This window comes from Salvelinus sp. IW2-2015, linkage group LG6.1 (assembly GCF_002910315.2).
Source record: "Salvelinus sp. IW2-2015 linkage group LG6.1, ASM291031v2, whole genome shotgun sequence".
Taxonomy (NCBI): domain Eukaryota; kingdom Metazoa; phylum Chordata; class Actinopteri; order Salmoniformes; family Salmonidae; genus Salvelinus; species Salvelinus sp. IW2-2015.
Genome location: NC_036845.1, coordinates 2,077,808 through 2,105,013, shown reverse-complemented (window position 1 = coordinate 2,105,013; position 27,206 = coordinate 2,077,808). Strand labels below are relative to the sequence as shown.

General features: G+C 40.5%; 5 protein-coding genes across 14 annotated transcripts in view; 3 read left to right on the top strand and 2 right to left on the bottom strand.

Moving 5' to 3' along the window:
* The window catches only part of LOC111964605 (histone-lysine N-methyltransferase 2B), a 55,623-nt gene extending 49,063 nt beyond the window's left edge, over positions 1–6,560 (bottom strand). Inside the window, 1 exon segment of the mRNA XM_070443787.1 lies at positions 6,228–6,560. Coding sequence (XP_070299888.1) covers positions 6,228–6,560 — 333 coding nt within the window.
* On the top strand, positions 6,505–9,171 carry LOC111964873 (gamma-secretase subunit PEN-2). 2 transcript variants are annotated; one of them, XM_070443916.1, is made up of 4 exons: positions 6,505–6,592; positions 7,937–8,047; positions 8,263–8,367; positions 8,679–9,171. In XM_070443916.1, the coding sequence occupies exons 2-4, from the start codon at positions 7,987–7,989 to the stop codon at positions 8,816–8,818; spliced, it is 306 nt and encodes a 101-aa protein (XP_070300017.1). In that variant the 5' UTR covers positions 6,505–6,592; positions 7,937–7,986; the 3' UTR covers positions 8,819–9,171. The 2 variants fall into 2 exon arrangements, with proteins under 2 accessions (XP_070300017.1, XP_023844486.1); XM_023988718.2 differs by lacking the exon at positions 6,505–6,592 and adding an exon at positions 7,427–7,559.
* Positions 9,172–10,772: 1,601 nt separating this feature from the next.
* Positions 10,773–13,258, top strand: hspb6 (heat shock protein, alpha-crystallin-related, b6). Of its 3 annotated transcripts, none has more exons than XM_023988715.3 (4): positions 10,773–10,971; positions 11,371–11,536; positions 11,829–11,951; positions 12,171–13,258. In XM_023988715.3, the coding sequence occupies exons 2-4, from the start codon at positions 11,378–11,380 to the stop codon at positions 12,336–12,338; spliced, it is 450 nt and encodes a 149-aa protein (XP_023844483.1). In that variant the 5' UTR covers positions 10,773–10,971; positions 11,371–11,377; the 3' UTR covers positions 12,339–13,258. The 3 variants fall into 3 exon arrangements, with proteins under 3 accessions (XP_023844483.1, XP_023844484.1, XP_070300015.1); XM_023988716.3 differs by lacking the exon at positions 10,773–10,971 and adding an exon at positions 10,982–11,168; XM_070443914.1 differs by lacking the exon at positions 10,773–10,971 and having other exon boundaries at positions 11,175–11,536.
* On the bottom strand, positions 12,791–23,218 carry LOC139027815 (proline and serine-rich protein 3-like). The gene is given in 11 exon segments (XM_070443786.1): positions 12,791–13,395; positions 19,270–19,351; positions 19,871–20,033; positions 20,277–20,491; positions 20,726–20,859; positions 20,987–21,072; positions 21,548–21,564; positions 21,781–21,932; positions 22,156–22,322; positions 22,324–22,449; positions 22,575–23,218. Coding segments are annotated over 11 exon segments (1,332 nt in total). The 5' UTR covers positions 22,725–23,218; the 3' UTR covers positions 12,791–13,355.
* A 31-nt stretch (positions 23,219–23,249) lies between these two features.
* Positions 23,250–27,099, top strand: LOC111964871 (protein lin-37 homolog). Of its 7 annotated transcripts, none has more exons than XM_023988709.2 (10): positions 23,250–23,339; positions 24,704–24,757; positions 24,883–24,958; positions 25,056–25,139; positions 25,278–25,307; positions 25,407–25,492; positions 25,640–25,800; positions 25,911–26,042; positions 26,136–26,209; positions 26,391–27,099. In XM_023988709.2, exons 2-10 carry the CDS (start codon positions 24,724–24,726, stop codon positions 26,476–26,478), a joined length of 765 nt encoding a protein of 254 aa, XP_023844477.1. In that variant the 5' UTR covers positions 23,250–23,339; positions 24,704–24,723; the 3' UTR covers positions 26,479–27,099. The 7 variants fall into 7 exon arrangements, with proteins under 7 accessions (XP_023844477.1, XP_023844479.1, XP_023844481.1 ...); XM_023988711.2 differs by lacking the exon at positions 23,250–23,339 and adding an exon at positions 23,573–23,669; XM_023988713.2 differs by lacking the exon at positions 23,250–23,339 and adding an exon at positions 24,255–24,342 and having other exon boundaries at positions 25,092–25,139.
* The last annotated feature ends 107 nt before the right edge of the window (positions 27,100–27,206 follow it).

Sequence of the window (27,206 nt, the reverse complement as noted above, 5' to 3'; positions counted from 1 at the left end):
TTGATTTGATATGCTATAGTCAACGATAGTTAGGCTATCACCCACCACTTTGCAACATGAGATTAGGAGTATAATTGTTTGAAACCTGAAAGTTTCTTTACTTCAAATAATGAGACATGTCTTACTTGGCTTCAAGGTAGCCCAGAGAAAATCCAACCATAAAACAGGCAATTATTTTATATAGACTTTCCTCATGCCATTAACTTTAATTTCTTACTGTTCTATGATTCATATCAACTTTCTTTTGTTGGCTAGAGCCAAAAGGCACAATCCATAAGTCATATTAGCAACCCATCCTAGTTGTTGCTGTTAGATTCCCCATCTTTTTGTGTCAACATGAAACCGCTCGCATTAGGTAGGCAGTTTTTGAACTGCTTTTCCGCGTAATGCATTTTGGCAATGTTTGAATGACATTTTATTAGCTGCTTCATTACAAGAGTTGCATGTTCATAATAGGCTTAACATTTTGACTGTAAGACAATAGGCTTGCTATTGTTGCATGTTTGTATTAAGCTCTTAATTAATGAAAAATGTCCGCTCCTTTTTTTAATGCATAGTATTTTCGGTTGGTCATGCCATTTTACTGTTTGTAAAATGTAGCTGTTTTATTGACGGTAATGATGGTCGCATAGTCGGCAGCAAAATTTAACGAAATTTGCATTCATCAGTACTGTACTGTACCTACTATAGAAGTTGGTTTCAGATTTGGTTAATTTTATTTGTCACATACACATGGTTAGCAGATGTTAATGCGAGTGTAGCGAAATGCTTGTGCTTCTAGTTCCGACAATGCAGTAATAACCAACGAGTAATCTAACCTAACAATTCCACAACTACTACCTTATACACACGAGCGTAAAGGGATAAAGAATATGTACATAAAGATATATGAATGAGTGATGGTACAGAACGGCATAGGCAAGATGCAGTAGATGGTATTGAGTACAGTATATACATATGAGATGAGTAATGTAGGGTATGTAAACATAAAAGTGGCATAGTTTAAAGTGGCTAGTGATACATGTATTACATAAAGATGGCAAGATGCAGTAGATGATAGAGTACATTATATACATACACATTATATTAAGTGGCATTGTTTAAAGTGGCTAGTGATACATATGCATATGCACTCGAATGGGGAATGGGAAGCGAGCTTAAATTACGAGTTGAGATTGAGAAAAAAAAAGTAATATATAAAAGCACGTTTCACTCCAGTACCATCTTTTGAGGAGCTGCTCTCTGACAGGTGATAGGCTATTCTCTGTATGCTGTGCGCGTGCGATAAATAAGATACATGAGAACCAACTAAAATACACACGYACAATTTAATTCCCCTAAATTATGCAAATTAACCTATAGACTGATAAGCATGAGCGGTCAACTGTATTTTCGGCAGCTAACCAATTAACTGGTAAGATCCCTATTCAGTACAGTAGACTACTGTACCAGGGATCACGTTAGAGTTCAGAAATCTGCATTTTCAAAAATGCACACCATCAAAAGCTGCGTTTTAAACCATTTCCCACGCGTTTTATGTTGAAAGTGTCTTTTTGTTTCAATAGGGTGATCAGGAGAGTGCAACTATAGTTCTTCTTCACAGAAAATACATTAGTGCAACACATTTGTCAGATAATAGCTTCATTTTCATCAGATGACAACAGAAGTGCAACACTATCTGGCTAACAGCCACACAAGTAAATTAGCTTACAATTTTAAAAATCAAGGTATTTTTTGCAAAAACGATGCATGACCATCATATTTCTATTGTTTATCATAGAAAGAGCATAGCCAGCTACATTTCCTAATGTGTTGCTTGAAGTTAATCTAGCATTTTACCTGAGAAAAATAGGCTACACCGAGAAAATTACCAGAGAAAAGTACCTACACATCAGTCAGAGCACAATGCCTGTTCGTGAATTCTCATTAGAGTGAAGTGCAACTGAAGCACAAAATTAGTCTGATGCCTGGCAGAAATTACAATAAGCATTTTAGATCTGTGCTTAAAAAACGCGGTAAGATACAGTATCTTAGGAATTCTCTTTTTCTGAGTGAAAAATGCTGAATTCTGCATTAACGCGTAATAAACTATGGTCTTCTTTACTGTACCCAGTTGTGCTTCACTGTACTGTGCAAAATTGTGAAACAGACGTCTAGGATTGGTGATCGGACCAAATCTGAACCAATCATGGACGTCTACGCTGCTGCTACTCTGTTTATCTTATATGCATAGGTCACTTTAACTATACATTCATGTACATACTACCTAAATTGGCCCGACCAACCAGTGCTCCCGCACATTGGCTAACCGGGCTATCTGCATTATGTCCCACCACCCGCCAACCCCTATTTTTATGCTTCTGCTACTCTCTGTTCATCATATATGCATAGTCACTTTAACGATACCTACATGTACATACTGCCTCAATAAGCCTGACTAACAGGTGTCTGTATATAGCCTTGCTACTCTTTTTTCAAATGTCTTTTTACTGTTGTTTTATTTCTTTACTTACCTACAAATACCTTCTTTTCCCCCCCGCACCATTGGTTAGAGCCTGTAAGTAAGCATTTCACTGTAAGGCGCACGTGACAAATAAACTTTGATTTGATTTATGTTTTGGCCAAATCGAGGCCTAAACTGACCAAAAAAACTGTCTGTGGACGTTGAAATCAAGGCCATGGCGGACTGACCAAATGTCAACGTCCATGGACGTCCGGTGTCAGTCGGTTCAGATGCCAGTTCCAGTAAATAGAAGGCAAGTGGTCTCATGGGCAGTTGTCAGTAAGAGCTGGGAGAGATAACATTAACTGGGGGGGGGGGGGGTAAATCAGACCCATTTTACTTTTTCCACAACAAAGAAATATGTTACAACCTTATTCTAAAACGTATTACATTGCCCCCCCCCAAATCTACACACAATACCCCATAATGACAAAGCAAAAGCAGGTTTAGACATTTTTGCAAATGTATTAAAAATAAACTGAAATATCACATTTACATAAGTATTCAGACCCCTTACTCAATACTTTGTTAAAGCATATTTCAGGTCTCTCCAGAGATGTTCGATCGGGTTCAAGTCCGGGATCTGGCTGGGCCACTCAAGGACATTTAGAGACTTGTCCCGAAGCCACTCCTGTATTGTCTAGCCTAGTAGTTAGAGCGTTAGGCCAGTAGCCGAAAGGTTGTTGGATCGAATCCCCGAGCTGACAAGGTAAAAATCTGTCATTCTGCCTCTGAGCAAGGCAGTTAACACACTGTTCCCTGGGCACCAAAGATGTGGATGTCGATTAAGGCTGCCCCCCGCACTGCTCTGATTCAAAAGGAGTTGGGTTAAATGTGGAAGACACATTTCAGTTGAAGGCATTTAGTTAGTACTCCTGACTAGGTTTCCCCCTTTCCCGGCTCTGTGCTTAGGGTCGTTGTCCTGTTGAAGATTCATCCCAGTCTGAGGTCCTGAGCATTCTGGAGCAGGTTTTCATCAAGGATCTCTCTGTACTTTGCTCTGTTCATCTTTCCCTCAAACCTGACTCCCAGTCCCTTCCACTGAAAAACATGCCCATAGCATACTGCTGCCACCAACTTGCTTCCCTGTAGGGATGGTGCCAGGTTTCTTCCAGATGTGACACTTGGCATTCAGAGTTCAATTTTGGTTTCATCAGACCTGAGAATCTTGTTTCTCATGGTCAGAGAGTCCTTTAGGTGCCTTTTGGCAAACTCCAAATGGGCTGTCATGTTCCATTTACAGTTGAATGGCTTCCGTCTGGCCACTCTACCATAAAGGCCTGATTGGTGGAGTGCTGCAGAGATGGTTCTCCCATCTCCACAGAGGAACTTTGGCGCTCTGTCAATCAGAGTGACAATCGGGTTCTTGGTCACCTCCCTGTCCAAGGCACTTCACCCCCGATTGCTCAGTTTGGCCGGGCGGCCAGCTCTAAGAAGTGTTTTGGGGATTACGAAATTCTTCCATTTAAGAATGATTGAGGKCACTGTGTTCTTGGGTACCTTCAATGCTGGAGAAATGTTTTAGTACCCTTCCCCAAATCGGTGCCACGACACACACAATCCTGTCTCGGAGCTCTACGGACAATTCCTTGCTCTGACACGCACTATTAACTGTGGGACATTATATAGACAGGTGTGTGCCTTTCCAAATCATGTTCAATCAATTTAATTTACCACAGGTGGACTCCAATCAAGTTTTAGAAACATCTCAAGGATGATCAATGGAAACAGGATGCACCTGAGCTCAATTTCGAGTCTCATAGTAAAGGGTCTGAATACTTATTTACATGGATGGGMTTTTTTTWTATATAAATTTGCAAAAATTCCTAAAAACCTGTTTCTGCTTTGTCATTATGGGGTATTGTGTGTCGATTGTTTTCATCAATGTTTTTATTTKATCCATTTCAGAATAAGGCTGAATAGTTTCCGAGTACACCAACAGTATGCCAGTGGGAGGGAGGACAGTAGTAGGTGATTCAATGGTGGTTTGTGACTACTATGATTTCCCATTGTTGACAATTGCAGTAATTTCATTAATGATTACTTAATAATTGATTAACAAAAATCAGTAAAAACACTAACTAATTGGTAGGTCTACATTTACTCGTTACTTCTGTGAACGTTCATTATCCTCCCTCCACATGAGGGAGATACATTTGAAAATATCTTAAAGACGTGGGATTTTGCTAACGGAATTACAGGGCACAAGGAAAAGTTTCTTCAACTTAAAGGCAAATAATTTCTCTAAAACTAAAAATAATTGTTGATATTACTTGGCAGGGGTCTTTACTTCAACATTATGTTTTGATTTATTTCTAATACCTTTTATGACTTTCTGGTAGATATTTTTAAAGACCCCTTTCCATCTTTTTTGCCAGAAATCAATGCCGAACTGGCAAAAATACATATTTTTTTAATGCATCTGTACCTTTAATTTCCAAAAATATAGACTCTTCGCTTTCATTTGACACCCAATTTGATATGCTCCTACGAACTTCACGTTGGTGCTCATGGGTTCTTTTACATGGAAACGACCATGTATAGTGTTATAGGTTACTACCTACTTGGAATAGGTCTCCCATGTCAAATGTTTACCATCATTGGGATGACCTGTAGATTATCGTGCTAGTCTTGAGCACCAAACTATACCATTACAAACCCAACACAAGTGCAATGGACAAGCCATTACATCAACTAGTTAKGTTAATCATTAAAAAACAGTCCAAGCACATCTTTCAAATTATCTTCTCCTCCTGGTAATGCATCTTTGTTCATGGATGGTGAGGCATTACCAAGAAACCAGCAGCAATTTACCCAGTCATGCCTGGGAACTGTGGAGGGGTTGCAGGCCTCTAACTACACCTGCTACATGCCTGTTAATATGCAAATAAAGTCGATATTGTGGCAGCAGCATTTTGTCAGCTAATGTGGAGCTTGGGTCCAAGACAGATTATTAACATATGAATACTTGCAGTCATTAGGTAGGCCTAGGTTATTTATATTTCAAATGTAAATATCTAATATGSTTGGTGCTCCTCTCTTGCTTGTAATGAAATAGAAAATGGACTGCAACAGCAGGCCAAGTAACGTTAACATCTCACATCATGACAAATGTACCCACTACCGGGTTTCGTTATCATAGTTTTCCCTCCAATGACTTCTCCAACAACCTAATTACATTAGCAAGCGTTACAATAATTGACTCAGTGACAGCAACAACAAAAAACTGACCTGGTGACATTCTGCAAGCCATGTTTTTTAAAGGAACGTGAAATGATCCCCATACACGGTAGTTAGTTAGCTATCATAGAGAGTAGGATTCTGACGTAGCCCCTCCCCCTCTTGAATTCATAGAAACATTTATGTAGCTACGTTCGTTACTCACTGCAGCAAATACAGGCATAAACGAGCTAAATACTAATTTAAGACAAATACCTGGCTAGCTAGCGGGGATGTAAGTTATTCGTGGTAAATCTTATGTCTAACTAACCATAGAGCTCCAATGCAGACAAATAWTACATTAGCCTTCCCCTTTGTTAGCTAGCGCTATTGACGAACATCTCATGAAGTCGCTACTGCTAACGTTAGCTGGCTAGCTAACTAATGTTGACACTTAAAGCAAAGTATTATGAAACGGGGCTAACTCTACATGACACACACACACAACTACACACCAACACAGGTAACCAAAATGACATGATAAAAGAAGCAAAAATATACTAACTCCAGCAGCGATTTGGGCTCTCACCTCTTCGCTCCCACTTGAGCTGTACCCAGCCTCCGCTAAGCTCTTGTGGTTCGACTCTATCCCAAGTAAGCGCAAGTGAGACTGGTCCTCGTTTAACGAGAGAACCAGGCTTGTGGGCCTTGGGCCTCCAGCATTAGTCACATCGTCAGCTTCTGCCCCTGATCGGTCGAGTTGCCATCGCTTCTCAGAACGCAAGCGGCTGCGAGACGACCAAGGCCGACCAGGGAAGCGACCTCGGGGTGCAGCAGTACCAACTTGGCCTCCTATGGCAGCCGCGGTTGCTGATCCGCATCCCGCTGCCGCCATCATAGCTTCAAAAACAACACCGATAGCAACTTGAGGTGAGACAAGAGGGAAGGCGCGAGATYGGGAGGGGGGACCTGCAAGGCTGCCGGGAAATGAAGTATGTCCAAGGAAAGCTTCACAGGGTAACTTGCAAATCTTTATTTAAATGATGATTGGAATTTATAGGAGTGGTGTGTGCAATGCAATATGTAATGCAAGTAATAAACCCATTTAATATTAAACAAAGGACACATTGCTCGATCATCGTTTCATTACAACCATTACGTTTATTGATAATTAACTACAAGGCCCAGCTTCCCTCCATGCAAAAAAATACACATTTTGTGAATGGCCATCTACCGCTGTACCAATATTTTTAGGCTTGTCCCTATTCCTCAGTGGCGGAGCGGCTTGTCCTCGTCTTTTGATATGATCATACAAATTGAACCACTATACATTATGTGCGCGCTCCTCACATGAGAGAGAGAGAGAGTCAATGCACTTAAATCAAGCTCTAAACATAATTTGAAAATAAGAATTGAAAACATCCACAAGTCTAGGCCTATATTTTTTTGCATTGATAAGAGGAGAATTATGGTTGTATATTGTAGTAAACTTCCCTGATGGAAATTATTCACAGAATAAGACAGGCAGGTTAACAGTAATTTTGCAACTGCAAGGCACATATTTTGCATATCTTTTGCATTGCAATTCAGATCATCTGCACCGTCAGCAATCATAGGTGATTTACTACAAGCAAAAGTTAATTACACTGTTGAAATATATTTGAATTTAAGTGCCAAAACATACGTTTCTATGTACGCTATCTGAACTACATTACCCACAATGAACGGGGGGGGGGGGGTGCAATATGGACGTCACATCCCCCTCTTCAGAAAACTGGAGTAGGAAGCGGAAAGGAACAAGTTGAAATTCTCTTTTGTGTTGATGGTTTGAGCTGTTTAACGTTAAGTTGTCAAGCAATTTAGAGCTATTTGACATCTATATAATTAAAGATTACAGGTAAAAGCCTCGGGAAATATTATTAATGATGTATTTTCTGTAATAGAGGACAATTGCTGTTAACATTGTAGCATATATTGTTAGCCATCCAGTACGCAGTATTTTCGACTGCTTTTTCAAAACTTAGCTACTAGCCTACACATTTCGCCTTAAAATACTTCAGATCGCAAAATTGGTGTTTAAATATGTTATTTTATCGTGTAATCTGAGCAGATAGCCAGGCAAAAGCTAGGTGGAAACACAAGACTTGTTCCATTCTTTATCGATAGGGGGCACCCTCGTATTTTACAGACGGGCAGTTCCATGAAGCCTAAATGTGCCAGTCCTAGATCTTCAAAATACCCTCTCACTTTTATACTCTTCCATCATACTTCAAGGTCTCTTTGAAAAGCTGTCAATACGAAGGGGGAAATAACAGGAAATCAACATGAACCTAGAGCGCCTTCCCAATGAGGAGAAACTCACCCTCTGCAGGAAATACTATTTAGGTAAGTTGGTAAGTCTGAACCACCAAGTGTTGTTTTTCTCTAATTATAAGCCACGTGACCAGGGGATTTCTGTCCCCTGGCATGGTTCAAAGAGAAAAACATTGCATGAGCTATCCAATGTTAGTGTTTACAACGTGTGTGTGTGTGTGTATATATATATATATATAAGTAATGCAAGAATCATGTAGTAATACTGTAATGACTTTCTATCTCAGGGGGATTTGCATTCCTTCCGTTCCTGTGGCTGGTGAATGTGGTGTGGTTTTTCAAAGAGGCCTTTGTAAAGCCAACATATACTGAACAACTTCAGATCAAAACATGTGAGTGTCAATCTGCCAATCAGAGTCTATGCACACAGAGAGAGTGCTGTTAATTAATATAACTCAAGATTCCTGTACAAATTATTAGTAGTCCAGGTTTGTTGTGGCACATCCACATACTGGATAAATAATACATTTATGTTACAGGTTGTGTGTCTTATGAGATGTAGGCCTATGATCCATGATGAGATAAGATGATCCAGCTAAAACATAAAGTTGGCTTTGTATTAGTTTAACATTAGTGTAAGTATTAGTGAAAGCATGCAGTTTCTATGCAAACATGACTACAATAAATTACATCTCTCTTTCAGATGTAAAGCGATCAGGGCTGGGGTTGCTACTGTGGGTTGCAGTACTCACCACATGGATAACCATATTCCAACACTTCAGAGCAGAATGGGGTGAGGTGGGCGACTACCTCTCCTTCACCATTCCACTTGGCATTCCCTGAGACAGACAAGGCGGGGAAACAAGAACGCTTCCTACTGTATAAAACTTTACCATGACAGAATTAATAGACAAATCTAACATAGGTTGAAATGGTTAAATGTGTAGTTGATCTCAATGGATAATCATGGTATTTTTTTCTGGGCTTTAATGAGTGGGAAGATGTCCTATGAACACTGCACCTTTCCCCCAAATTGTGTGTAGTGTGTGGATGTCTCAACACGTTTGAGTAAATTTGGAAGGTTATACAGGCGAATGGTATGTATGACAAAAATAAATAGCAAATTTAATTTCTAAATTAAATGGAAGTGTATGCCTTTTTTATTTGCTGTAATAAAGTTTTCAGTTTAGATGCCAGATTGTGGTCTAGTGTGCATTTCATTAGACATTTGGCTCCTATGGATAATATGAATGGTATGAGCATAGCTTTGGATAACAATATCCAATTGGATTTGTGTTTAATATGTCAGTATTTGTTTAACACTGCTCACGATAACAACATAGTTATTCCAGATAATAATATTSATAGTATCCTTTGTACTCTGTGTAAACAATTCCAACAGTGATGAGATATTAGCCAGTAAAGTACTTTATGATTGCAGAATTATGATTTTTAAGTGCTTAAATGAGGTCCGCTTCTGGCCAATCTCTTAGGCGCCTATTATGAAACTCAATCCATCTGTAGCAAATGTTACCCCCCCTCTTCAGGATCATGGTTGATGCCATTTTTAGGTACTCAGTGTCAGACTCTACTTCTATTACCAACCGACGCCATGGCAGGAAGGACATGTCATCCCACCAGCTCCAGTACTTAACAAGTCCATTGAGTCTGCCAGGGTTGTATAAGTCACACGACTGTCTGCTCTAAATGGGGTCAAGGGGCAGTGGATGTAAACCCAAATCAGATGTGTGTGATGGATGGTCATAAGATACCCAATCGATGAGGTGCTAAGACCTGTGACATGCGGGGGGCTTATATGACATTGTTGTGGATGTGGTGTCAGTGTAATTGTAGAACATGATGTTCACCCTGCATGTCATGATGACCTAATTATTAATAAGGTTGTTTTAATCATCTCCCCCAATTCCTCTCCAGGACAAAGTGGCTCGGGGAGACTGGCCAACATTAATCACAGATTTGTTCATCCCTCTCTTTGGGATTATGATCATCTCTGTAGAAATTATAGAATRAATACAAATATTGAATCATTTTTCTTTCGAATATAAAGACTTCCAAATAAGGCCAATGTGATTGAAGATTAGTGTGCTTAACACCTGCTTCACATTGATCAAAAGATCATTACATAAACAATGTAACAGAAAAATCTGAAGTATGTAGACCTATAAAATAAATGTTGTAACATCTTTAACATTCCAGTGTTTGGTAAAATATTGTTACAGGGTGTGACATTGACAATGTTTGTGACCTTGTTCAACCTCTGTTTAATAAGCGTAGGATAAAAAAAAAATCCTCATGCCCCAGTTGATAACCCGGGATAAACACAGTTTATGCAGTGTAGGCCTAATGGATACCATCATTCCAATTAAGCCTGTCAAAATAAAATTGCAATATTTAATCAGTTTTCAACGAATCTGTAGCAGCAATTATTGAGCAGTCCAGTCCGTTATGCAGTCTATCCCTAGAAGGAAGCGTCTGAACTGTTGCCTGGCAGAACACTGTATTGAGATTACCGCTTTTGGCAGTGTTGAATGCCAATTGCCAAATCAACAAAAGGGGCTCCCAACAGGTGTCAAGGAAAACGACCATGTAAGGTTAATTAAAAAGGTGCATTATCACACGTACACTATATGATTTTAATGGAGAATATCGTAACAGTTCTTCATATTTAGGTTGATATTATAGGGAGGAGTGTTCCTTAAGGCAGGTCCCTAAYCTATCGAAGCATTTGAGAACAACTAAAACAAAATCATAATTCCCATAATTCCCAAACAGGCTGGTGGTGAATCCAAAGCAATGCAGGGTGCCCCACAGCGAAGTTCCCGACTCATTATGTAACTCCTGCTATCATAAATACAGACCTTAACTGGAACTTCCACAGTTTATGTCAAGGAAAAGGGCAGAGTCAGATACACGGACGCAGCAATCCATCCTATTGGCAGTCAGAACATAATAGGACTTGCAGGCATCTCATAACGGTAAGTGCTAACGACTCTACGTCTCAGACGGGATTTTACACGGTGACCCTTCCCAGCAACAATTTGAAAGGTCTTTGAGGTTCAAGCGGATTCGGTATTATTTACTGCAATATTCCAGATTTGACAAGGACTATAAAAACCCTCGCTGTAGCCTTTACGAATCAATCACTTTCTGAACCACAGCAGTGAAGAAGCGGGTATATTATGGTTGAATTATTTCTTGCTTCATTCTAACAACTTCTATTAGGCTAATAGTTTCTCGAATAGACCTACATTTATTGGACTATCATTTTTCCCATWTGCTATTTCTTCCTGTGGCCTAGAATATTCGTAACATCCCCGGCCCATACTGGTGTGAAAGGCTGTAGCAATCACCGCATATTTTATTTTTTACCTCAGACGCGAAATGGACTTCGATCTGCCACCCACTTTTCCAGCCAGCGGTATAGCATGGGAGAGGGTCCTGCCGCCTCTTCTTCCCGGGCTCAACGGGACATTCGGGCTGTACTCATTCACTCCGTCGGAGCTGCTCACCCCAGTGACGGAGCACACTGGCTCTGCACAGGTAGGTTTATTCCCGTTACACTGCATGCAGTGCTCTAATTTCTCAATGATCAAACCATTTCTGGATTCATTTTTATATCAATTTTGTATCAATGAGGTAGCCTTGATTAATTAATTTATGTTTTACTTTCTATATTCTACAGACATTTTAATGAATGCCCATTTACTGCAGATGCTCTTGCATTTTCTTATCATTTGAATAGAATTACATAAAAGTAGATTAAACCAGCAGTAATAGAGCAGCAATAGTGTCAATTTGAGTAGTAATATTGGGTATCTTCCCCTGTTGCCAGGTGTGTTGTGACCACAGTCGATTCACAGTTCAGGTTGATGTAAAACACTTCAACCCAGAGGAGTTGATGGTCAAGGTGACAGGAGACTTTGTGGAGGTCCAAGGGAAACACAAAGAGAAAAAAGTAAGCAACTACTGTGTTACATGTATTATGCAAGAGTTGTTCTCTGTTCATAATCACACTGTCATAGTGTGATGACAGACATTGAATATAGCCTGGTTGCTATGCAGTCTGTTTCTGCTTCAGACAACTACTGACCAAACAGACTGGAAACCAGTCCACTTGTTAGCCTGAAAACGAGCATTCCTCACTGACTGTGTTCACTATAACGTGTGTTTGCAGGATGGGTCGGGGCTGGTGACGCGACAGTTTAACCGGCGCTACAGGATTCCAGAGGGAGTGGACTCCATGGCTCTGGAGTCGGCTGTGTCGCCTGAAGGCATCCTCATCATATCTGCCCCTATGCTGCAGGGGGAGAACTCCACACACCGGTCCCACTCAGAACCATGAGCATACACGCCCTAGGAACAAACACACACAATCCATAGGAACCAGTGTTGGGGAGTAGTAAACTACATGTAGTTCAACTAGTAATTTAACTACATTTTGCAGTAGCTTGGTGGCAGTTCAAATCTTGGTAGTATTTAGTAGTTAGCTACACTACATGGCAAAAAAAGAAGTTAACTACTGGAATTACACTACTTTTTTTGCAAATAGAAAATTAAATATGGGTGTAGTAAGCAATCATTTCCTTTCTTTTTCAGTATTACTCCCTTCTAGTTCTCACTTGAAACATAGTTGTTTAATATGCTAAATTACACATTCTGTTAACATCTTACTCCAGAGTGAACTGTCTTTGCAATTTGTAGTCTGACATTTCAAACTTAAATATGATAATTTATCACAAAGTAGTTTGATGTAGTGAACTCTTTTCAAATGAATTTTAGTAAAGAAAATAAAAATGTAGTTAAAGGTAACTTTATTGTAGCTTAACTTCTTTCAGTGTGAAGTAATTGGTAGCTTGGTAAACTATGCACACACACACAAATACAGGCACACTCCTCCAGACATATCAAACACTCACCAAGGAACTGGTGCCTGCCTGTACCAAAACACCCATTAACTATGCCATCACACCATTAAAATTCCCTACTCTCTCTGAGGTTTGTACATATTAACAGGACAGATTCCTCATTTAAAAGCATCCCTCATCCAAAAMAATCCTATTTAACTCAATCTTAAAATGTTTTTATGGAACCATTCATTGTAAATATGATATAAAACCATTGAAAATGTTGATTTGTATTGTGTGGTGTGTCTAAGTCATGAGTAAATGTTTTAACACTCAGAGATTTAAGTATGTTCACAAAACCCAACAGTAAGGTTGTTGTATKTTTTCTAACTATTTATTGTAAGAGAATTAGTAAAAAATAAATGCACTATATATTTCTGTACAAAAATAAAATAAAAATGCTGTTGAATAGATTGGTTGTTTCTGTTCCATGTGTGCGTGCACACCACCAGTGCTCACTCTTCCTGGAATTCATCCAACAGCGAGTCCACCTCACTGAAAGAAAAAACATGTTTTTAGAGCATGTTCTATGGTTGCTTCAACACTTTGCATAGCCAAATATTCTATAACTCTAGGANGTAGTAAACTACATGTAGTTCAACTAGTAATTTAACTACATTTTGCAGTAGCTTGGTGGCAGTTCATATCTTGGTAGTATTTAGTAGTTTGCTACACAGCAAAAATAAGGTTAACTACTGGAACTACACCCTACTTTTTTTGCAAATAGAAAATATGGGTGAAGTAGGCAATCATTTCCTTTCTTTTTCAGTATTACCCCTTTCTAATTCTCATTTGAAACAGTTGTGTTTAATATGCTAAAGTACACATTRTGTTAACATCTTACTCCAGAGTGATCTGTTCTTGCAATTTGTAGTCTGACATTTCAAATATAGTTTTCGCAAAGTAGTTTGCAATTTTTCAAATTAACTTTAGTTAAAGAAAATAAAAATGTAGTTAWGGGTAACTTTAGTGTAGCTTAACTTCTTCCAGTGTGAAGTAATTGGTGACTTGGTAAACTGTACACACACCAAATAAGGATAGAAGCAAAAATACAGGCAAGCTCTCCTCCAACAGACATATCAAACACTCACCAAGGAGCTGGTGCCTGCCTGTACCAAAACACCCATTAACTAAGCCGTCACACCATTAGAATTCCCTGCTCTCTCTCCCTCTGAGGTTTGTACATATTAACAGGACAGATTCCTCATTTAAAAGCATCCCTCATCCTAAATAATCCCATTTAACTCATCAATCTTAATATTTTTATGGAACCATTCATTGTAAATATGATATAAAACCATTGAAAATGTTGATTTGATTGTGTGGCGTGTCTAATGCCCTCTAAATCATGTGTAAATGTTTTAACACTCAGATGATCAAGTATGTTCACAAAACCCAACAGTAAGGTTGTTGTATATTTTCTAACTATTCATTGTAAAAAGAGAATTTGTTAACAAAAATAAATGCACTATATATTTCGGTACAAAAATAAAAATGCTGTTGAATTGATTGTTGTTTTTGTTCCATGTGTGTGCTCACCACCAGTGATCACGCTTCCTGGAATTCATCCAACAGTCCACCTCGCTGAAAGAAAAAACATCTATTTTTAGAGCATGTTCCAAGGTTGCTTCAACACTTTGCATAGCCAAATATTATATCACTCTACGAACCATATCTGTGTCTGCAATGAGAAGACAAAACAATCAGCATAACACATGATTTAACAATACAGTGCATTCGGAAAGTATTCAGACCCCTTGACTTTTTCCACATTTTGTTATGTTACAGCTTTATTCTAAAATAGATTAAATCGTTTRCCCCCCTCTATCTACATACAATACCCCATAATGACCAAGCAAAACAGGTTTTTAGATTTTCTTTGCAAATAAAGAACTGAAATATGACATTTACATAAGTATTCAGACCGTTTACTCAGTACTTTGTTGAAGCACCTTTGGCAGCGATAACAACCTCGAGTCTTCTAGGGTATGACGCTACAAGCTTGGCACACCTGTATTTGGGGAGTTTCTCCCATTCTTCTCTGCAGATCCTCTCAAGCTCTGTCAGGTTAGCTATTTTCAGGCCTCTCCAGAGATGTTCGATCAGGTTCAAGTCCAAGCTCTGGCTGGGCCACTCAAGGACATTCAGAGACTTGTCCCGAAGTCACTCCTACATTGTCTTGGCTGTGTGCTTAGGGTCATTGTCCTGTTCTAAAAACCTGTTTTTGCTTTGTCATTATGGGATATTGTGTGTAGATTGATGAGGATTTTTATTTTTATTTAATCAATTTTAGAATAAGGCTGTATACAGTGCCTTCAGAAAGTATTCATACCCCTGGACTTATTCCACATTTTGTTGTGTTACAGCCTGAATTCACAATTTATGAAATATTTATTTTCTCAACCATCTATGTTTTTAGAAATTATTCCACATTTATTGAAAATGAAATACAGAAATTTGTAGAAGCACCTTTGGCAGTGATTACAGCTGTGAATCTTTCTGGGTAAGTCTCTAAGAGCTTTTCACACCTGGATTGTGTAACATTTGCCCATAATTTTTTTCAAACTCTGTCAAATGGGTTGTTGATCATTGCGAGACAACCATTTTCAGGTCTTGCCATAGATGTTCAAGTCGATTTAATTCAAAACTGTTACTCAGCCACAGGAACATTGACCTTCTTCTTGGAAACCAACTCCAGTGTAGATTTGGCCTTATGTTTTAGATTACTGTCTTGCTGACAGGTGAATCGGCGTACACATCACGGACAAACTGAAATGGTCCACCCACACAGACAGCGACACAGAGAGCGTCTCTTCAACCTCAGGAGGCTGAAGAAATTTGACTTGTCACCGAAAACCCTTAAACGTTTACAGATGCACAATCGAGAGCATCCTGTCGGGCTGTATCACCGCCTGCTCCGCCCACAACCGTAAGGTTCTCCAGAGGGTAGTGAGGTCTGCACAATGCATCACCGGGGACAAACTACCTGCCCTCCAGGACACCTACAGCACCCGATATCACAGGAAGGCCAAAAAGATCAAGGACAACAACCACCCGAGCCACTGCCTGTTCACACCGTAAATCATCCAGAAGGCGAGATCAGTGCATCAAAGCTGGGACCTAGAGACTGAAAAACAGCTTCTATCTCAAGGCCATCAGACTGTTAAACAGCCATCACTAACAGAGTGGCTGCTGCCAACATAGAATCAAATCTCTAGACACTTTAATAATTCATGTAATAAATTGGATGTAATAAATGTATCACTTGTCACTTTAAACAATGCCACTTTATATAATGTTTACATACCCTACATTACTCATCTCATATGTACAGTGGGGAGAACAAGTATTTGATACACTGCCGATTTTGCAGGTTTTCCTACTTACAACGCATGTAGAGGTCTGTAATTTTTATCATAGGTACACTTCAACTGTGAGAGACGGAATCTAAAAACAAAAATCCAGAAAATCACATTGTATAATTTTTAAGTAATTAATTTGCATTTTATTGCATGACATAAGTATTTGTACATCAGAAAAGCAGATCTTAATATTTGTACAGAAACCTCTGTTTGCAAATACACAGATCAAACGTTTCCTGTAGTTCTTGACCAGGTTTGCACACACTGCAGCAGGGATTTTGGCCCACTCCTCCATACAGACCTTCTCCAGATCCTTCAGGTTTCGGTGCTGGCGCTGGGCAATACGGACTTTCCTCCCTCCAAAGATTTTCTATTGGGTTCAGGTCTGGAGACTGGCTAGGCCACTCCAGGACCTTGAGATGTTTCTTACGGAGCCACTCCTTAGTTGCCCTGGCTGTGTGTTTCGGGTTGTTGTCATGCTGGAAGACCCAGCCACGACCCATCTCAATGTTCTTACTGAGGGAAGGAGGTTGTTGGCCAAGATCTCGCGATACATGCCCCATCCATCCTCCCCTCAATACGGTGCAGTCGTCCTGTCCCCTTTGCAGAAAAGCATCCCCAAAGAATGATGTTTCCACCTCCATGCTTCACGGTTGGGATGGTGTTCTTGGGTTGTACTCATCCTTCTTCTTCCTCCAAACACGGCGAGTGGAGTTTAGACCAAAAAGCTCTATTTTTGTCTCATCAGACCACATGACCTTCTCCCATTCCTCCTCTGGATCATCCAGATGGTCATTGGCAAACTTCAGACGGGCCTGGACATGCGCTGGCTTGAGCAGGGGGTCCTTGCGTGCACTGCAGGATTTTAATCCATTACGGCGTAGTGTGTTACTAATGGTTTTCTTTGAGACTGTGGTCCAGCTCTCTTCAGGTCATTGAGCAGGTCCTGCCATGTAGTTCTGGGCTGATCCCTCACCTTCCTCATGATCATTGATGCCCCACGAGGTGAGATCTTGCATGGAGCCCCAGACCGAGGGTGATTGACCGTCATCTTGAACTTCTTCCATTTTCTAATAATTGCGCCAACAGTTGTTGCCTTCTCACCAAGCTGCTTGCCTATTGTCCTGTAGCCCATCCCAGCCTTGTGCAGGTCTACAATTTATCCCTGATTCCTTACACAGCTCTCTGGTCTTGGCCATTGTGAGAGGTTGGCGTCTGTTTGATTGAGTGTGTGGACAGGTGTCTTTATACAGGTAACGAGTTCAAACAGGTGCAGTTAATACAGGTAATGAGTGGAGAACAGGAGGGCTTCTTAAAGAAAAACTAACAGGTCTGTGAGAGCCGGAATTCTTACTGGTTGGTAGGTGATCAAATACTTATGTCATGCAATAAAATGCAAATTAATTACTTAAAAATTATACAATGTGATTTTCTGGATTTTTGTTTTAGATTCCGTCTCTCACAGTTGAAGTGTACCTATGATAATAATTACAGACCTCTACATGCTTTGTAAGTAGGAAAACTTGCAAAATCGGCAGTGTATCAAATACTTGTTCTCCCCACTGTATATACTGTACTCTATACCATCTACTGCATCTTCCCTATGCCGTACGGCCATAGCTCATCCATATATGTATATGTACATATTCTTATTCATCCCTTTACACTTGTGTGTATACAAGGTACTTGTGAAATGTTTTGATTACTTGTTAGCTATTACTGCACTGTCYGAACTAGAAGCACAAGCATTTCGCTACACTCGCAATAACATCTGCTAACCATGTGTATGTGACCAATAAAATTTTATTAGATTTGAATTAATCTCCCAGTGTCTGGTGGAAAGTAGACTGAAGCATGTGTTCCTCTAGGATTTTGCCTGTGTTTAGCTCCATTCAGTTTTTTTAATCCTGAAAAACTCCCCAGTCCTTAACGATTACAAGCATACCCATAACATAATGCAGCCACCACTATGCTTGACAATATGGAGAATGGTACTCAGTAATGTGTTGTATTGGATTTGCCCCAAACATAGCACTTTGTATTTAGAACAAAAAGTTAATTTCTTTGCCACATTTTTTGCAGTTTTACTTTTTAATACCTTATTGCAAACATGATGTATGTTTTGGAATATTTTTATTCTGTACAGGCTTCCTTCTTTTCACTGTCATTTAGGTTCGTTTTGTGGAGTAACTACAATGTGGTTGACCAATCCCCAGTTATTTCCTATCACAGCCATTAAACTCTAACTGTTTTAAAGTCACTATTGGCCTCATGGTGAAATCCCTGAGCGGTCTCCTTCCTCTCCGGCAACTGAGTAAGCAAGGACACCTGTATCTTTGTAGTGACTGGGTGTATTGATACACCATCCAAAGTGTAACTAATAACTTCACTATGCTCAAAGGGATATTCAATGTCTGCTTTTTTTCTTCCTCTTTATTTACCCATCTACCAATATGTGCCCTTTGCGAGGCATTGGAAAACCTCCCTGGCCATTGTGGTCGAATCTGTGTTTGAAATTCACTGCTCAACTGAGGGACCTTAAAGATAATTGTATGTGTGGGGTATATAGATGAGGTAGTCATTCAGAAATTATGCTATTATTGCTATTATTGCACACAGATTGAGACCATGCAACTTATTATGTGACTTGTTCAGCACATTTTTACTCCTGAATTTATTTAGGCTTGCCATAACAAAGGGGTTGAATACTTGACGCAAGAGATTTTTCAGCTTTGAATTTTTCATTATTGTAAAGATTTCTAATAACATAATTCCACTTTGACACTATGGGGTATTGTGTAGGCCAGTGACAACAAAAAAATCTCTATTTAATCGATTTTAAATTCAGGCTGTAACACAAAATGTGGAAAAAAGTGAATAATTTCTGAAGACACTGTAATTACCCTGAAAATATATTAAGTTCATTATCTTAATGAGGAATGGAAAGGTCAATTAAATAAATGACGAAGGATGTACTGTATCTAGGGAACATATACCAGTTCTTTACCTGATTTGCTCCTTCACCCACTTCCTCTGCTGCCTTAAGACCATCAGTAAGGGGTCATCTTTAAACTCCTGCTCGTCTGAATCTTAATGGGGAAAAAATATGCAGTTAAAATGTCACTGTGCAGATAACAAAAGTAACTTTAGGAGCAGTTGATTACATGACCGATTCTTTTTGTTCTAACTTTAGTTACTTTCCAGCAAAGCTATGCCAGGTGTTCATAATATGTTATATTAGATCACATGTTAATTGTACAAAGGTATAAATAGCCAGAAATATACACATGAAAACCGATAACTGTCACTGGTTCACACGGTCAATGTACTCCTGTAACAGAAGACTATGGCATCACTCAATTGTTATGCTGCCCTATATAGTTAGCAAAAGACCTCTTTAGCATTTAGGGCAAAATCCTAACTTATTATTTAGAGTAAGTAATGCATGTATAGGAATGGGATTTTCAGGAAAAAAGTTGTTTGGATTCAGTTCCGGTGGAACTTGACTGGAGGCTATATATACACTGTATTATATGGCCAGAGTCTATTCCACCTCTGCTACCTAGAGTGTTAAGGTCAGCAGTCCCCACTGCACCAGGCAGTCTCACCTTCAGCCTCCTGCAGCAGCTGAGCTACGACCTCCCGGGGCTGCTGTGCACTGGGAGGCGGGGCGGGGGACTGTGGGGGCACGTATCTGGGAGAGTCAGAGGACACAGTCGTTCTGGGCGGGTCCGGGGAGTCCATGGTCGGGAACATTACCTCTGAAACTACCTGCCAAGGTAAATTAATATGCTTTACTCATCTAATATCTTTATTTAAATTAAACTAACCTGGATAAATTAAGTGAGTGAGGATGAGGGTGAGGATTCCGCTGTACCTAATGAAGGGAAACAAATCAAATGATCTGTGATTAGCTAAATGCATTGGAAAATCCTACCACACAATGGCGGACATTTCAAAGAGACATAAAAACATCTTTCTAATAGCAGGTGTAGTAGACAGGAGGGTAAGTACCTTGTGTGCCTGCCAGCTGACAGAGTGCTGATGAAAGGTGTGAACCTGCTGTGGGTGTGACTGAAACCACCGACTGGCACGCTCCATCTTCCTCCTCGGGCGCCACTGAAACAGGATGTCCTCCTCTGGGCGTGTGCGGGGGTCAGGGGGACCAACCACAGACAATTTGGGCACGGTTCCAGCATAGAGGTCTGCTGAGCTTAGGTTCCCCACAACTTGAGGAAGCGGTTGCACAAGAAGAGTTATTGCAATATGTGTATTCAGATATAAAGTGAGAATAAAGAGTGTTGCAAAAGGAAACTAAATCGTGACCATGAGAAATGAGGGACGGTGGCAAGAGCACAGAATAACAGTGGCTCTGGGAGTTTGAAAAAGCAATATCATGTGGTTGAGACAAGGGAAATTCATGCAAATCAGATGTTTTGAACTTCCCCACCCCCATGACTCACCAGTGGTTGAGTTGATAAGACTGGTAATTATAGGCCTTCGGACTGGCTCATCTATGCTCACAGGGGAGGACAAATTGGAGAGGCCCAGGCCCTCAGAGCTGATGGGGATAGATCCACTACTGAGTGAGTGCTCACTGAAAACATCAAATGTATTTTTTGTAAGACTAATCCAATTCCAATTTTCCACATTGCAACTGACTGAATTACATTTAATTGACCCCAACCCTGCTCAGGTTATTCCATTCCTCCCAGCATATCTACCTTCTGTGTAGCAGTCTACTGGCCTTCTCCTGTAGATGCAGTATCTCGGAGTCTCCAAGGTCACCGTGAGAGGAGTCTGACAGGCCCTGCCAGGGCATCAGAAAGAGAGGCCAGTGAGTGCACTAGAGGCATCATCTCCTGTCACCATTTCTATCACCAACATTCTAGAACATTCACAATGTTGTGTAACTGTGAGCCCTCAGCGGGTTCCGTTTTGAAAACGCTTTATGGATCGGTTCTATGAAAGTTCACGTCAGTTGCATATCGAGTTTAGCTCATTCCCTCAGGGATATGCAGCAAGCTGGATATGGAGCGGTGTTTTGACCAGAAGGGGTATCAACAAAGGCATCAAACACAGTTGCATAATCAAAGGGAACAGCTTCTAACTAGTTCATATAAACACATTGGTTGGGCAGGACATGTCGTCTGGTGTTGGTATGCAAATATTTATGAGGAGAGGGACTCTGCATGGGGAGTCTTTCTTCCAATACATCTCAGCCATTCTGGCTCTTGCACACTTGACAGCATTACATAAACCTGTCCAATACCAATATATCTCACCATCTCAAACACAAACTCTTACCAAAACATAGCATGAACAGAACAATGTTGTTCCATTTAACACCACTAGATGGCTACACTGACCCCACCAATTCAATGTACACTTGTAACAACAAGGTTCGTCACACACCATGGCACTAAGATCAAGGAGTCCCCTTGTTTTATAGAGCCAGCAAATCTTTTAGTGAGTTTCAATGAGATGTAAAGAACAATGAATGATCCAAGTGAAGTACCTTTGTCACTGGTTTGAGTGMGTGTAGAACTGGTGGGTAGAGGGGAGGAGGACAGCCACCAGAAAGGCTGCTGGCCCTCTCCCATCATTGCCGACATCTGCAGACGTTCCTCTCGACTCTGCGGCCTTCCGTGACGAAAGCGTTCAATGTACCTGGAAAAGGAATTATTGTAGTTACTAATGAGACATGTAAAGGGCATAACATCATAAAGCAATGCAAAATTCCTATACTCGTCACCTGCAAGCTTATTGTGGATATCATTATACACACTACAATGAAGACATACATAAGGATGCAGGGTCACAAATGCTGTATGACATGTCACAAATAAAACAAATTACCATTATGTAATTCTAGAAATAGTATTAAGCATACTTTGCCAACACTGAATCTTCCTGCTCTCCTCCCCCAGTGGAGACCAGGGACTTTCCCGATGTCGGGTCCCGTGTCAGTGTGTCTGTGTTCGGGGAGGCGGCAGTGTTGGCTGGGGAGGACACAAGATCAGTGGAGGGCCAGGACTCTAAGAAACTAGGCTGGGCCTCTGGCAGGAGGAGGACAGAGGACAAAGTGGTTGGCTGCCCCAAGGAAGCACGGGTCCTCTGGGCTCAGTGAGTGTGTCTGGAGAGGAGGAGGGCTGGACAGCTGGGCAAGGCCAACAGGGTTCAGGGTCTAAGACAAACCAGGAAAAAAAGCTAAAGTTTGATCAGGAGACTATACTGACAATACATGTATTTACTGTATTGGAGTATGTGTATTTGGAAAAGACCCCGACAGCCCCATAGTTCAGTTCTTACGGTTTTCCTCTGTTGCTTTGGAAGCTTCTTGGTGCGTGAGGGGTTGTAATGTGTTTTTCCCAGAGAATGGTCTGGCGGAAAGGGATTCTTCCTTGTGAACAGAGCAGCATCACTAAGAGAGCAAGAGAGACAAAAGGTGACCATTTTCATTGTGGTAAAAACACATCGTTCTGGTTTTGAAAACGGTAGCTCTGCATTCCTTTTTATTTGTTCCACGTCTCACCTGGATTTCATGTTGACAGTACCACCGGCACCAACTCACCCACTGGGCAGAGAAGTGTTATAGCACACATGTAGACTACTCTTTGCTATAATCATAGGATGAGACAGTGTTAAAGTGTGTGTCAGGTAAATAGTTAACGTAAACTCACCCCATTCCGTACAAATGTGCGCAACCGCAACATTCAAACGAGGCTACAAAGAAAACTAATGGGATTGTAGCGACTTTGTTGACTTCAATATTCGGGGTCTGAACTAGGTTTCCATTCAAGCGTTGATCGACATGGTAATGGCTCTATAGTATTGGAGAAAAGTTGAAAAAACGGACCCTCCGTTATATTGTGACGTGTCATGTCTAACAATCTCTCTCCACCAGGTGTAGCACTTCTCTCATCGTTTAAAAACAAGAAATGGACAGTGACGGGGTAAGGGGGGGACACCTAGTCATTTTTTGCATCATCATTCTCAAAGCCGCGGTTTACTTCTAAGATCACTTTAGCACCGCCCTAAAAACCCGATTCAAATTCGACACAAACTTTCAAATAGGTATGTAATGACACATTATATAAACTCTTTGTAGTGTTTTATTTACATTTTAGAGGCGATAAGGTGATAAGTTGGACAGATCGAGTCCAACTTATCACGCATTAGTTTCGTTTCCCCACCCGCCATTTTTAAAAAGACCCGATGGGGCTCATTGCCTGCTTGAATTATGCAGAAACGGGCAGCCTTTAGGTCATGTAATTGATAATGTTGGAAAGGGGAGAAATTGTGCTTTACAGTGGTATTGACATGACAGTTGATCTGGAATTATTACGTTTTTTGGGGCGCTAAAATAAGGGCAATTGTACGGACCAAGGCAAAGTACGAGTTTACGTGAGTTTACATTAGCACACATGCATTTGATTTAACAAGAGAGTGAAAAGAGCTAACTGACACTGCAAAAAGTTATCCCTGTAACTTAGCTAGCTTAACAGCATTGCAGTTTAAAACTAGTTTGTTCATTTAGAAAGGCTAGATCGCTGACATCGATAACGTATTAAATACTTTTTAAAAAGCACGTACTTTCCATGTAAATGTTACTTGAGCATCTCGATTTGATCACTGCCTGGGGTTGATTCAATGAAAGAAAAACACAATGCGCCTTCCGGGTTTTTATCTGGCTTGGACTTGTGTCAGTTACCAGGCAACCAAACTGCTAAATAAAATAGTTAGATTAGGAAAATCTTATGCATAGTCTAGACAATTAGTTCTACTTTTCTAAATGTTACATTCCTCGTGGGGAAACTTTTTATTGAATTATTTGACAGATTCGATAATCTTGAGTTTTCTTTACCGAGAACATCATTATCGACAACAATCGATTCTGGCCAATCTACAGAAAGTTGGTAAGTGACAGACATCAATCTGGACCAATGATAGTCGTGTAGTTGACTCCACATTGTCCAACCAGCAGAAAGGAAACGACCTGCGCGCGGAAGAGGAAAGTCTACTGAAACAAATTCGACCACCGCGCTAACCAGGCAGCTAGCTAGCTAGTTGTTGGAGGGTAACAAAACTACGTTCTATGTATAGATACGTGGCATTTAGACATTAATTCGACAATAATGTTCTGCTGGTGAAAAGTTATGTATCAAATAGACACAAGTCGAATAATGCGGGTACACACGCTTATTCAAGAAAAGGCTGCTTCAATTTGCGTTAGCTAACGTTAACGTTACTTAAAAGCTACTTAAGGTTCGGTATCCAGGCACAACAACAGTGTCCCCTTGGGTCATTTAACGTTAATATCTAGAAACATTTTGAATCAGTGTTTCCCCGTATATAATCAATTTAGCAAGCTTGTCGTTGAAGCTAGCTACAAACTAACTTGTATTTTATCTTTTGTTTTGGGGATTTCTGAATGTCAGTGTGAACTGGTCGACTGATCATGCATCACGTCAAGATCAAGACTGAGAAGCCAGGTGAGAGCTTGAACATTTCAAAACTAAAAACCCATTCAGCTGACGATACAGTGGTACCTAACACTATCTACTGGAATTATTATATCTCTCCTAAGTAAAGTCGACTGTTTATTTATATATGACAGATYCAGAGGGGAGTGGTGCACGCAGCCGACTAGATGCAGTATTACAGGGGCTGGTAGAGAAGAGTGACAGTGAGAGGTTGGTGTTTTTATTTTATTTGGAAAGATGCAGTACATTAACTGGCTTGACACTGAAACGTAGAGCTTCAGGAACTTTTCCTTTTCCTCTAATCAAGCTTAGGTGATGGGAAATGCTGTTTGCTGTTTTACAGGGAGCAAAATGAAGATGAGACAAAGATGGCAGAAGAGTCTCTGAGCAAGTATGGCTGTAACATTTTTTTTCCCTTCTGGTATTCCAACTTTTTATATTAAATGAAGTATGCTATTGAGACTCACTCAATAGCCTATTGTGGTTCCACTACTTCTGTAGTTATTCCGATTGCCTGTTTCTTCCATAGGGATGTGTCTCCATCTTCTGCTGGGAAGCGGTAAGCCTTATTTGAGTTTTTTAAACACATCTGACTGTGTGGCTGTTAGACACTGAAAGGCCTTGACCTGTCCCCTTTCCCTTGTTGTTGATGTCATAGGCAATTGTCACGGTTCCCACAGCACCGGAGAAAGAAACGGAAAGAGATGGATGATAGCTTAACAGAGAGCAACCAACATAAACAAAGTAAGTCTGCTGCAGATGTCAATCCCCTTCCAAACACAGATAGTTTGACTTTTAAAAACCTTTTCTCCCTCACTCATTGACTCTACCATTCAAGCTCTAGATATTCACCTACATATACAATCATTTGTTCTCCTCCCTCTCTGCTAGATGCCTACATTATCAAGTTGTTTGACCGCAGTGTGGACCTGGCCCAGTACACCACCAGTACCCCACTTTACCCCATTTGCCGGGCCTGGATGAGGAACAACCCGGCGGTCAGAGAGAGAGCTGCATCCCCAAGCCCCCCACACAGCATGGGGGAAGAGGAGGTAAGCTCACACCCAAAAATCAGGACAAAGATGCCAATGTGTGCATAAATATATATATTTTTCAATAGCGCTCTCTGTTCAGTATTTGTTTTCACCCTGCATCTTGTCAGGCTGCAGACATGCTCAATGGTAAGGGACAGAATGTGTATCGCCTCCCTCCGCCCACCTCCTGTCCTCTCAACCCTTCTGGAGATCCTGTCAATCTGAGGATCCCGCCCACAGAAAAGCCTATTGTCAGCAAGGTACTGTATAACATCTGCTACGCCTAGCCATCACTTTCATATTTGCCACAGTAAAACGGTTGATTGTTTCAATCTGTCTGTCTTTGTCACCAGTCTACAGATACAGCTCTTGTCTCTGGTCCCCTCATATACAACCACATAGAACGCTGGAAAAAGATAAGGCAAAAGTAAGTCCAAGGCATCTAAATAATCACAAAGTTAACTTTGTTGACATGGATAGATTGGGGAGTCGAATATCAACTATTGAACCAAATGTAATCTTGATTGGGGGAAAAGTTTATACAAATTCTGTCAGTAAACATTGTTTATCTAGCTGTGATCAATCTTAATATACATAACTGTGTTCAGATGGAAAGAAGCGTCCAACAAGAATCAGCTGAGGTATAGCGAGAGCATCAAGATCCTGAAAGAGATGAAGGAGATGTACGACCGCTAGCTTGGAATCCCCCAGGCAGTATCCCACAGCAGAGGGAGGAGAAAATAATAGAGCAGGTAGGAGCCACGAGGAAGTCATCTACCCCAGGACGCTGCCCTAGTCCTCTCCCCAAGGAGGCCATTGCGTGTGACAATGTCAGAGGAGCCTCATGGAGCCCATTRTTACCATATACTGTCACATTTAAGGACCCAAAGTCCTCGTTTTGAAAATGTAGCAATGCAATGCTTCACCTGTGACTGGTGTATTGGGATTCTATTTAGATAATTATTACATTAATATTTTTGGTCATATTACAGAATATCTGGTAATGCATTATATAGTCTGTTGTCGATCCCTCAATGTGTCATGAAAGGTTTGTAAACAGGTTGAGTAGTGTACAACATTTGTCTAAATTCTGGGATACTCTAAATCAATTCCAATGGTAAATATTTGTTTTAGGATCACCAGTTTCCCAGACAAGCAGTGCCCTTGGGATTATTTTTTTGCATAGACGTTCAAAAGAAAAGTCTGACACATATCCCTAATTTAAAGTAAGTAAACTGTGTAAAAAAGTTAAAGCATTGAGCTATTGTAATTTATTTATCGCTATAATAAATCTGCCAGAGTGCTTTTTTTACAGTTGATTGATTTCTGAAATTTAATTCAAAGGATTTCTCCACAGCAGTTATTTTGGCAGAGAGTTTTTCAGAAGGATCTTGTCATCTGCAGGTCCAAGATATCAATCACAT